At 40.4% G+C, this 13120-nt stretch overlaps 1 protein-coding gene across 6 annotated transcripts in view; it reads right to left on the bottom strand.

Moving 5' to 3' along the window:
* The window catches only part of SRSF11 (serine and arginine rich splicing factor 11), a 204450-nt gene that overhangs the window by 80782 nt on the left and 110548 nt on the right, over nucleotides 1-13120 (bottom strand). For all 6 annotated transcript variants that reach the window (XM_033916649.1, XM_033916647.1, XM_033916648.1 and 3 more), the window contains exons 6-7: nucleotides 12565-12692; nucleotides 12268-12349 (exon numbers count right to left, since the gene is read on the bottom strand). In XM_033916649.1, the coding sequence (XP_033772540.1) occupies nucleotides 12268-12349; nucleotides 12565-12692 (210 nt within the window). The remainder of the gene's footprint in view (nucleotides 1-12267; nucleotides 12350-12564; nucleotides 12693-13120) is intronic.

Below are 13120 nucleotides of genomic sequence, written 5' to 3' on the forward strand. Positions count from 1 at the left end.
GCCCCTGCCTGTTGACCTCCGGACCCCGAAAGAAATCCAAAATCATCCGCAGACGAGTCATGTGATAAGGGCATGCAAAAATACATCCAATCAGCACAGTTCTGCTCCGAAGGGTCACCAACAAGAGGAGCATCCATGGAGACACCTGCTTGGGACATGGATTTCCCCCCCCCCCCCTCCCCGCGGAAGAGGCAGCACAGTGCTTCCCATGTACATTAAGCAAGCTTTCCATAAAAGACTGACAAAATATTTAGCTTTGCATCAGAGGCCCCAAGACCCCTGCAAGACTCCAGACTGGGAAATTAGGGCCTCCTCTGCTACCATGCGCTTGTGTTTCACCCCCTCATTGCTCTTGGCCTCTGATCGGGATCTCTCCCTACAGACTTTCCAGGGCTTTTGGGGGTTCCAAGGCCCAGGAGGATTGATTAGAAGCTGAGCTCGAAGCTCCCACCCCCTTCCTCTTGTGCCCTGTGGCATATGGCTGCTCCTTAGCTAGTAAATCTGTGCAATAAAAAGAGGAACTGAGGCTAGCCTCACTTGGGACATCCATAACAGATTATCCCTAGGCAAAACAAGGGGTTCTGAGGCAGAAAATAGGACAAAAAAATTGCTAAAAATACAATATGGGTGCCGTCAGAAAATTCACAACAAAAACAACGCCCCCCTCCCCCCCTTGGAGCTTAACTGAAAAACAAAAAATATCAAAAAGAGGTTTTGGAGGTGGGGGGACCTAACCTTAACCCCAGAAATCCTTGAAACTGGTGTTTTCAGTTGAGTGCCGTCACATGTGGGTGACCTCCAAGCTTAGATGAAATGGGATGGAGGGAGGAGTGCTGGTATCTGTTATGAAAATAAATTCTATAAAACTGCTTGGCCGAATTGCCCATCCCGCCTGGAATACGATTCCAAACAATAATGAGAAGTGAAGGTATGTACTGAAGACCAGGTGGCAGCCCTACAAATCTCTTCAATAGGACTGGAATGGAGAAAAGCTACTGAAGCAGCCACAGCTCGAACTTTGTGGGCTGTGACACAACTCTCCAGTTGCAGCCAGGCCTTCGCATAACAAAAAGAGACACAAGCAGCTAACCAACTGGAAACTGTTCTCTTGGAAACAGAATGTCCCGACTTGTTTGGATCAAAGGAGACAAAAAGCTGAGATGTTCTATGCGGCTTTGTCCTATCCAGATAGTAGGCCAACGCCTGCTTACAGTCCAACGTGTTAGAGTCTTTTCTCCAGAATGAAAATGAGGCTTCGGAAAAAATACCAGAAGGACTATTGATTGAGATGAAAATCAGTGACAATCTTCGGCAGGAACTTTGAATGGGTACGAAGCACTACCTTGTCATGGTGAAATACCGTGAATGGCGGATCCACCACCAATGTTTGTAATTCACTAACTCTGCGTGCAGAAATGAGAGAAATCAGAAAAACCACTTTCCAAGTAAGAAACCTGAGATGAGCTATTGACATCGGTTCAATGGGTGGTTTCATCAATCTTGCTAGAACTTCATTAATATCCCAAACCACTGGAGGTGGCTTTAGAGGTGGTTTAAGATTAAAAAGTTCTTTCATAAATCTGGAAACTAAAAGAATGAGTGGATATAGGTTTTCCATCCACTGGCAGATGAAAAACATTTATAGCACTGAGATGGACTCTAACGGACATAGTTTTGAGGCCAGAGTCAGATAAGTGCAGAAGATAATTAAATACTGATGAAACAGAAGAGGAGACAAGAATGAGTTGGTTACGAATACACCAAGCAGAAAATCAAGTCCATTTATGCATGTAACACTGCAACATGGATGGTTTTCTGGAAGCTTCCAAAATGATTCCGACAGGCTGGGGGGAAATAGGCAAATCAGTTGAGCTTAAACCGAGAGATACCAAGCTGTAAGGTGTAAAGATCGAAGGTTGGGTTGTAGAAGAGATCCTTGGTTCTGAGCGAGGAGAGAAGGAAATATTGGAAGAGTTCTCGATTTCCTGGTTGACAGCTCTGAATGAGAGAAGGAAATATTGGAAGAGTTATTAGTTTCCTGGTTGACAAATGAAGCCGGAGGGAGAACCAATGTTGTCTTGGTCACCGAAGAGCTAGTAGAATCATGGTGGTTGACTCTTGTCTGAGTTTGAGAAGTGTTCTGAGAATGAGAGGAATGGGTGGAAATGCGTAGAGAAACTTGTGAGTCCAATCCAATAGGAACGCATCTGTCTCCACACAATGATGAGAATATAATCTGGAGCAAAAAAATGGGTATCTTGTGATTGAGGGGAGACACAAACAAATCTATTTGTGGAGTGCCCCATTTGGAGAAGATGAGCTGGAGATCTGTCGAGTTGAGAGGCCATTTGTGAGGCTGAAGCATTCGACTGAGCTTGTCAAGTTTTTTCAAGTTTTTCAAGTTTTTATTAGGATTTTATATACTGCCTATCAAGGTTATCTAAGCGGTTTTACAATCAGGTACTCAAGCATTTTCCCTCTCTGTCCCGGTGGGCTCACAATCTATCTAACGTACCTGGAGCTATGGAGGATTAAGTGACTTGCCCAGGGTCACAAGGAGCAGCGTGGATTTGAACCCACAACCCCAGGGTGCTGAGGCTGTAGATCCAACCACTGCGCCACACACTCCCCTCTGCCATATAATTCTGTTCTCCATGAATGTAGATTGCTCTCATGAAAATCTTTTGAGCAATGGCCCAAATCCATATTTTTTGTGCCTCTTGACACAGAAGAAAGCCAATTCCTCTCTGCTTGTTTATATAGTACATGGCAGTTTGATTGTCTGTTCAAATGAGAAGAACTTGACCATAGAGAAGATGTCGAAAAACTTTGAGGGCTTTGTAAATCGCTCTGAGTTCCAAAAGATTTATCTGGTGTTTTTGCTCTCTGAGAGACCAGCGGCCCATGGTGCGGACACCTCCCAGATGAGCTCCCCAAGGATAAATCACAATGAGTCTGTTGTGAGAACCTTCTGAGACAGTGGAATGTGAAACACCAATCCTCTGGAAAGATTGGAAGAGCTCACTGAAAAGATTGTTTTAGAGACGATGTTACTAAAATGTGCTTTCACAAAGGATCATGCCCCTGAGACCACTGCGTGGCTAAAGTCCATTGCGGAGTACGCAGGTGAAGTCTTGCAAATGGCATGACATGAACAGTAGAGGCCATGTAACAGAGAAGAACCATCATGCTTCTGGTTGATATAGTTGATAACTGAGAAATCCGCTGACAAAGCTGAGTTAATATATCTTGATGCTGAGGAAGAAAAGCTCTCATCTGTATAGTATCCAGTTGAGCTCCTATGAACTGGAGAATTTGTGATGGTAGAAGATTTGATTTTGAAAAGTTTATTTTGAAGCCCATGTTTTGAAGGAAAAGTATTGTGAGCTGGGGCTAATAGAACACCTTGTACAGATGGTTCCTTGATATGCCAATCATCTAGGTAAGGGAAAACTTGAAGACCTTGAGTTCAAGGTTGTTGCTATCATTACATTACATTACAGTACGGATTTCTATTCCGCCTATACCTTGCAGTTCAAGGCGGATTACAAAAGATTTGACTGGACATTTCCAGTGATGATCACATTACAGAGGATTATACTGGACATTTTCCAGTGAGGATACAATTTTTTTTTTTTAGGGGGGTAGCTGGAAAGAATTCTAGGGGATCTTACGGGTTGGATAGTAAACTGAAAGTGTCGAACTGTGTGATATTAGCAAATGGAATACAGTTAGAGTAGGCAAGATTACAATCTTTTTTAGGGGTCTGTTTATTTGAAGGGTGATTAGGTGGGATATTTGGGGGAGAATTATCTGGCGGTAGGTGAATTCAGTGGCGGTAGGTGAATTATCTGGAGGTAGATGAGATTAGCTGGAGGTGGGTGAAGAGGGTTTAAGATTTTTGGATGAATTTTTTAAAAAGCAGGGTTTTGATTTCTTTACGGAATGTTTTGAAGTCATCCGAGGTTGTCAACAGGTTGGAGATGGAATGGTTGAGTTTTGCTACTTGTGTTGCGTGCCTTTGAGTGGAGGGAAGGCAAAAGGGTTCGGGGTTCTTCTGTGTCTTGTGGTGGAGATCTGGTTTAAGCGGTTGTTTAGGTAGGATGGGGAAGAGCCTTGTACTGCTTTGAATAATAGGCAGTGGAATTTGAATTGAATTTGTGCTTGTATGGGTAGCCAGTGGGAGTCTAAGAAGGCAGTTGTCATGACAAGGCACTTGGTAAAGACCCTTGGAGACGATGCGAGACCGAATGGCAGGACCTTGTACTGATGATGATGGTAATTTATTCGAAATCTGAGATACTTTCTTGATGCGGGATGAATGGGTATATGAGTGTAAGCTTCTTTGAGATCCAGAGAGCATAGCCAATCGTTGCAATCTAAGAGAGGATATAAGGTCGCTAGGGATAACATTCAAAATTTCTCCTTGACGAGAAATTTGTTGAGTCCTCTGAGATCTAAAATGGGACGAATACCTCCTGTCTTCTTCAGGATAAGGAAACACCCCCTGTTTCTTTGATCTAAAGGAACCTCCTCGATAGCATTGAGAAGAAGCAGATCTTTGATTTCCTGAAGTAGATGAGAGGTTTGCTGAGGGTTCACTCCAGACTCCCTTGGAGGATGATCCGGTGGAGGTAGTGATAAAATGAAGAGAGTAACCTTCTCGAATGATTTGCAGAACCCACTGGTCGGTGGTGATCAGTCTCCAACGATGGTAATAATGCTGAAGATGACCCCCTATAGGGAGAGAAGATGGAGATATTGTAAATGTGGCTATGCTCTCAATGAGGTTGTCAAAAAGACTGTGTTGATTTTGATGGTGCAGATGTTTGCGGCTTTTGTGAACGTTGCAGCTTTTGGTCTCTTTTGTTGTCTCACAGGAGCAGACGGTTTTGAAGGAAATCTCCTCTGATAAGAAGGTACTTTGTAAGAACGGGAGGAAGATAGTTTGGGTCTACACTTTAGCAAAGCATTCCAATACTTTTCATGATCACTAAGCTTTTGCATAGCTGATTCCATGGACTTACCAAACAGCTCATCTCCAAGGCACGGTATGTTTGCTAAACGATCTTGTAAATTAGCATCCATATCAGCCACCCTCAACCAGGCCAATCTTCTCATTGCCACCACCATAGATGAGGCCCTAGAAGATAATTTGAATGCATCATATGCTGATTGGACCATATGTTGGACATAATTGGGTGAAGTTAGCCACAATACATTGGAAATTCTTTGTCTGGTTTGATGGAATATGCGTTTGAAAAACTGGCAACTGTTTCAATAGATGTTTCATATAGCAAGTAAAATTGAAGCTATAATTGTTCACCTGATTAGCCAGTATGGAATTTTGATAAAGGCGTTTACCAAACTTGTCCATGGTCCGCCCTTCCATTCATGGTGGAACTGTCGCATATATCTTCGATGGTGTTGACGTTTTAAGAGTAGACTTTACTGCCAAGGACTGATGTGAGAACTGAAGCTTGTAAAATCCTGGGATTGCAATTATTTTATACATAAAGGATAATTTTTGTGGAGGGTGCTAAAAGAGGCGATTCCAAGTTCTTATGTAATGTGTCTTTTAAAATGGCATGTAAAGGTGGCTTTGATGACTCTTTAGGTGGTTGGTCAAAGTCCATAGTCTCCAAGAACGCTTGAGAATACTTTGTATCTGCCTCCAGCCTAACAGATAAATCTTGACCCAACTGCTTGAAACATGTAAAAGATAGTTTCTCAACAGGAGATGGGTCTTTAGAACACAACTTACGGTGCAAGCGTATGAATGTGAAATTTCAACGTCTGTATGAAGCTGAAAAGCAGAATCCTGATGCAATGAAGGTAACTTCAGCGGACATTTCGTTCTATGCTGATCTGGTGAAGGGAACAACGCAGACACATGCTTTCATTTCTCTGTATGTTTTCCAGACTTGGAAGAGCAATGTGATGAGGAAGAATGGTGCCTCAATGAACGATGCTTCGATGGCGAGGGAGAGGTCAGAGACATGCTTTCATTTCTCCATATGCTTCCCAGACTTAGAAGAGCATCATGAAGAGGAAAAATGGCACCTCAATGAACGATGCTTCGCCGATGGTGAATGGTGCCAAGGAGAATGCCTTGATGCACAGTGGTCCCGAGGCGATTGACTACGCCTCGATGTATAACTGGACATCAATGTCTAGATGAGGATTTCTTGCTACGAGAGCCACGATGCTTCTCCCTCGATGGGGATCAGTGTTGAGACAGAGTGGTGGTACCGCATCGCATCGCAGGGCGCTCAGGCTGGACTGCTACCGGATGAGTCATTGACAATAGCCCAAAATGCTCTCCAAACTCCACCCAGATCAGAGCATCGCGCTTTTGTTGGAAAGATGACACTGGCACCTGTGGCTTAGACGCCGGTACCATATGTGCCACGGCTCGCTCCAGAGAGGATGATGACTATGATATGCCTCTTGTCCTAGAGACAAGCCGTAAAAGGGGCTTTCACTTGGTAGGCATGAATTGACTTGATGCCTGAATGACCTGTGCTCCCAATTGCGAAGGTGGCTTCTTAGCTGGCTTACCTGAGGAAGGTATATACAATCAAGAGAATCTACTAATCAAAAAATACAATATAATTCAAGGAAAATTCATTCTATAATTTAATAGTCTGATAATTCAATAATTAAATAACATCAAAACATACATATTAAATATAAAAAAATATTCCAAAACTCGAAGGAAGGAATCCAGGATTTCATGCATTCAAACATTTCCAAACAGAACAATCGTGAGCAAAACAATGAGACATACAATCGCTAGTAGAAAAGGCTCACTTATCTTGAATCTGTTCAAGCTTCAGGATAAAATCCAGGGAAACATCAAAATAGGCCACTGAGGATCCTTCCGAGAAAAGTCAATTTTCAAAATCCATCATCCATAAGTCCATGTGCAATCAGATCCCAAATATAACAAAGGTAAAGTGCAAGTGCAACAAACACGTGATAGTGGGATCAAATCATGTTCAAAAGTGTTGGAAATAAATCCATCAAATGAAAATCATAAAGCATTTCATATCCATATGAGCTCCCTCGCTAAAGGGAGGAAAACACAAACATACCCAAAAATGTAAACACACAAATCTAACTAAAACAAAGCATCAAATACACAATCTACATATATAAAATAGATATGTATAAATACATAAGAGCAATCGTAGCAGGTAGGAAGCAGAAGCTGTCTTAACCAGGAGCAACAGTCAAGCCGCCACCACAGCGTCATGATCTCGTAAAGGAGCCATCCCTTTAAATAGAGGTCTTTATGTAATGACATAGAAACCAGCTGTAACAAATTAACAATAAGCTAGGCGGCGGAAAAGGTTTAAAGAAAACAAAAATAATTAAAAAAGAAGAAGAATCAGAGAGGGAACAACCATTCAATCTCTCTATTAAGGCCGTCAGGAATCACAGTATGCCATGAAAAAAAATCAAACGTTGCTCCTGGTAAGTAAGCAACCGAGAAATATCGCCACCAGATCTAGAAAAGAATTGCTTAAACACACAAAATCACAAATAAGACAGGGAATGATGAAATTGCTCCCAATGATCCACTAACGGAGAGTCACTTTTCTGAGTTCTGATACAACTTAAAAGTTGAGTAATGTGAATTTTAATAGCCCTCTTAGTTTGCACAATGTAAAGTTTATGGCAAGGGTAAAAAATGCCATATATTACCTGAGTCGAATTACAATTAGTTTTCTGATGTAATTCAAAATTGATGTTAACATTGGGAATCAGAACATTCTTAGTGTTCATAGAGAATTGACAGTACCTGCACTTTCCACACGGGGCATGACCCATCTCAGAGTGAGCTACAAACTGAGTGGGACGATATTTCAAGCACTCACCCAAATTTTTACTACGTCTAAAAGCAAACCTGGGCTTGTTTCTAAACTCAGGGTGAAAACCCAACAAATGCCAGTGCTGACCAATGATATTCTGTACATGCATGGATAGAGGAGAAAAAGGAAGCACACAAGTGATCCTTTCATCAGAGATGTCCCTAGGGGGTTTAGGAAGAAAGAGCCATTGACGCTCAGTGCAGATCGTGCATTTTATCACTTGCGCAGGATATCCGCGTTGTTCGAATCTGCGAGACATATGAGTAATTTGAGATTTAAAATTTGCATCAGAAGAACACATGCGTTTTAGTCTCAGCATCTGCCCCTTCGGGATACTGTTGCGTAATAATTTCGGATGGTAACTACAATAATGAAGCAATGAATTCGTGTTTGGGTTTTCGGAAGATGGACGTATCGAATTTTCCATTAGAGTAAAATAACTGAATGTCTAAAAAACTGATCAATACAGAATATGTCATAGTAAACTGAATATTATGATCACATTGATTGAGATAGACCAGAAATTCTTCAAGATCAGAGTGAGACCTCAATCAAATAAGAAAAATATCGTCAATATATCTCTTCCAATCAAGAATTTTAGAAAAATGTGTAGAGGGATAGACAAATAGCTCTTCAAAAGCGGCCATAAATAAGCACACGATGAAGGGAGCCACAGTCGCTCCCATCGCGACACCCTTCTTTTGAATGTAAAAAGTGTCATTAAACTTGAAATAGTTTTTATTAATGACAAAATCAGTCATAGATACAAGGACCAAATGGTTGCCAATATCCTCAGACTAAGATAGCACTTGTCTGAGGATACGCATGGTTTCCGATTGAGGAATACTAGTGTATAGTGACGTAATATCCATAGTAACCATAAGAATGGAATCAATTTTATCCACTGGTATTTCTACTTTCAATAATGAGTAATAAAATCCATAGAATCTCGTACATAGGAAGAAATCTTGCAAACAAATGGTTGAAGAAAGAAATCAATAAACTGGGATAATGGTTCAAACAAAGATTTGTGACAAGAGACAATGGGACGACCAGGGGGATTATGGTTCAAACAAAGATTTGTGACAAGAGACAATGGGACGACCAGGGGGATTAATTAAAGATTTATGGATTTTCAGAAGAAAATAGATCACAGGTATAACAGGATATTGACAATACAAGTATTTGAACTCTTTAGTGGACAAAAAGCCCATCATTATTCGCTTGAAATAGAAGATCATATATTTCTTTTTGAAAAAGTCCCATGGGATCCTCAGTAAGTTGGGAATAAATGTTGGTGTCAGAAAGTTGGCGGGACACTTCAGTTTGATACATAGTGGTGTCTAAGATCACCAAGCCATTGCTGAACATTTAAGTTGTATCAGAACTCAGAAAAGTGACTCTCCGTTAGTGGATCACTGGAGCAATTTCATCATTCCCTATTTGATTTGCAATTTTGTGTATTTAAGCAATTCTTTTCTAGATCTGGTGGCGATATTTCTCAGTTTCTTTCTTACCAGGAGCAACGTTTGATTTTTTTCTTGGCATACTGTGATTCCTGACGGTCTTAATAGAGAGATTGAATGGTTGGTCCCTCTCTGATTCTTCTTTTATTTTTTTTGTTTTCTTTAAACCTTTTCCGCCGCCTAACTTATTGTTAATTTGTTACAGGTGGTTTCTACGTCATTACATAAAGACCTCTATTTAAAGGGTTGGCTCCTTTATGAGATCATGACGCTGTGGTGGCGGCTTGACCGTTGCTCCTGGTTAAGACAGCTTCTGCTTCCTACCCAGTAGGACTGCTCTTATGCATTTATACATATCTATTTTATATATGCAGATTGTGTATTTGATGCTTTGTTTTAGTTAGATTTGTGTGTTTACATTTTTGGGTATGTTTGTGTGTTTTCCTCCCTTTAGCGAGGGAGCTGATATGGATATGAAATGCTTTATGATTTTCATTTGATGGATTTATTTTCAACACTTTTGAACATGACTTGATCACACTAGCACGTGTTTGTTGCACTTGCACTTTACCTTTGATGTTATATTTGGGATCTGATTGCACATGGACTTATGGATGATGGATTTTGAAAACTGACTTTTCTCGGAAGGATCCTCAGTGGCCTCTTTTGATGCTTCCCTGGACTTTATGCTGAAGCTTGAACAGATTCAAGATAAGTGAGCCTTTTCTACTAGCGATTGTATGTCTCATTGTTTTGCTCACGATTGTTCTGTTTGGAAATGTTTGAATGCATGAAATCCTGGATTCCTTCCTTCGAGTTTTGGAATATTTTTGTATCTAATATGCATGTTTTGATGTTATTTAATTATTGAATTATCAGACTATTAAATTATAGAATGAATTTTCCTTGAATTATATTGTATTTTTTGATTAGTAGATTCTCTTGATTGTTATGTATTTGATTAATTGTGAATCTATAGGACTTTATTTTTTTTCTCTCAGAGCTGTTTTGTTTGTTACCTGAGGAAGGTGCCATGTCAGACATCAGTGTGGTGCTTCCAATGGTATCACCACTCTTAATGTCGACACATTCGGTACATTCAGATGTCGACACATGTCGGCGATGCTGAATCCTCCTCCATGTACATACCGAACAATTTCTGCTGTTGCAGGAGGCAACTCTTGATGGTGCGTTTCTGGAATGTTGAACAGGTGCAAGTGTCCACGAGGTGCTGAGGACTGAGGCACTGTATGCACCAATTGTGCAGATCGATAATCAAAATTGTTTGTTGACACCTGCCGCACTTCTTAAAGCCCACTAACGGCTGGGACACGGAGAGGAATACAGCCCCAGCCAAATCAAATTCAATGACTGAGCCATTAAGAAGGCCCCGCCAGGCAATCGCCAACTGGTGATCAATAGGGGAAAAGAAAATAAAAACTTTAAAAAAAAATATTTTTGTACAATAAGAAATAAAGAGGGATGAAAAACACACGATAGTGGAAAGGCACAGCTGTAGCGCAGTCATTTATAAAAACGACTTCGCTGAGCAGAAAAAAAGGAACTGAGGGACCATGCGACTACATCGGCGGGAAGACATTCATGCATGCACGGTGTGGTCAGCTGCGGACTTTCTACAGTTTTGGAAGTGCGAGTGCACTTTGGCAGTTCATGCCAGGGTTCCTTGGAATGATATCATCCACATGTGAGAATATCCTGCCTGCTTGTTCTGGGATAACCTATGTCTTTGCTACTGAAGTGGGTTTCTGCAAACTGACATTTACTGCTGCCAGATTAGTGCTGGCTTCTAATTGAAAGTTATCCATCATATCTGACTGGAGGTTGGTGATAAAGTAGATAACTGGTATATGTACTGGCTGATGGCCTTGAAATACCCACAAGATGGGAAGCTTTATTCAGCAGTGGCAGAGCTCTGAAAGACGAAGACAAACTCGTGTGTGAAGTGGGGTATGTTCTTGGTGGAGGGTGTGGGATTTGTTTTCTCTTTTTAAGAGTGATGGTTGAGGGCGTGGGTCTGTTACAGCAGGATATTAAGCTTTTTGTTTTTTGGGGGGTAACAGCATTGAAGAAACTGTGCACCTATCTATACATTTGAAGCTCTGAATTGTAAGATATTTCTGAATTGTAAGATATTTGATTATTTCTGTTGATTGCAATTATATAATAAAATATTTCAGTTAACCCCCCACTCACAAAGTTGGCTGGTTGGAGAAAAAAATGAAAAATCAAGGCATTTTAAAATCCTCTTAACCAACCCCTTCTACATTGTTCTGTGCTGCCCTGGACAAAATATTTCTTGCATTGTGCATGCATCAAGAGACACTGTTTTCTTCTGTGCATTGTAGCAGAATACTTAATTGTCTCCAACATTCATTTTAATTCTGTGTGTGCCCATGTCTTTCTAGCAAACAAATACCCATGCTCAATTCCGCTCATGAACATATATAGCCTGTGGTAACTGCATGGTAGCTTTCTTATATCAGCCTCTCAGAGAAAAAGAAATCTGAAATACCACCATGAATCAGGAGATTGTTGGTTTCTGCAACAAAAAAAGAATAAGAGGCATGCCTGCATACATGCAGTCTGATTAGCTTCTAAACTTTACAAAGGTTTCTAACATGCTTCTTGAGTTCAATCAGGAATGACACATCCCATCTATAAGTATTTTCTATCCTATTTGTGTTCAGAAATATAATATTGAAAAAGCTGTAAGTGAAAACTTTTTATAAGAATAATATTACAGATATATCGAGTCAGTCCAAAGTTCCACCTACAGCCTTCAAAATAATGATATTCAAGGCTAAGACTATCATCCTGTTCCAATTCCTTTTTTTTTATCAGCCAGTAAAATATTCAATTGCCCAATGATTTTCACTTTCTTACATTTCATATTAACATCTAACCTGTGCCTGGAAGACGAAGGTGTTCTCCTTCTCCTTGATCGTGACCTTGACCTTGAATGTCTTCGCTTTTCATCCTTTTTGTCTTGAATTACAAAAAATAAAAAAGGCAGAGTCAGATATTACTTTCTTTAAATTTGCAAACTTATATTAGTAATGTACCTAAATTGCAGCTATGAATTAAAAAAAAAAAAAAAGAATTCAGGACTTCACATATTTTAAATAACTCAAAAGCTTCTGGATTACAGTGTTTAAAAAGACAATTTTCTGCTATTTTTTATAAAAATATCAATTAGTTACCTGGTTCAATAGCAGCTGAGATCAGAGACTGTGCTTCTCGTACTCTCTTCATAGCTTCCTCTATTTCTTTACTAGATGAATCAGATTTCAAACTTGGTGAAACAAGCCCAGCGGTTACGTGGTTCAACCTAAAATGAACCAGTAAGAAACAATGCTTACACTGAAAAATGAACAAAAATTAACCAATGTGTCTAATTACCAGGCTGGGGAAGCATATGCTTCCTAGTTAAACAAGCAGATGTGGCACAGTCTTCTAAGATGTTTTACTATTTGTTGTTGATCCTCCAGTAAGCTCAAGCAGTATAGCACTGGCTGCAGTTGAAAGTGCCTAGCTAACTGGGAGGTGCCCGCATTGTGACATCAGCAGAGTGTAAGCAACAGTAAAAATTACAAAGACAATCACACACACTACATATGCAGAGGGGAGGGGGGGGGGAAATCACCCCAACCACAACCGGTAAATTTCAGATGCATTTTTTGGCCTTGTAGTTTCCTTCTTTGGGCTCCCAGATCAATCAAAACTGGACACTATTACATGTTACAAAATTAGAAATAA

The sequence above is a fragment of the Geotrypetes seraphini genome, chromosome 12 (genome assembly GCF_902459505.1).
Source record: "Geotrypetes seraphini chromosome 12, aGeoSer1.1, whole genome shotgun sequence".
In the NCBI taxonomy this organism is placed as follows: Eukaryota; Metazoa; Chordata; class Amphibia; order Gymnophiona; family Dermophiidae; genus Geotrypetes; species Geotrypetes seraphini.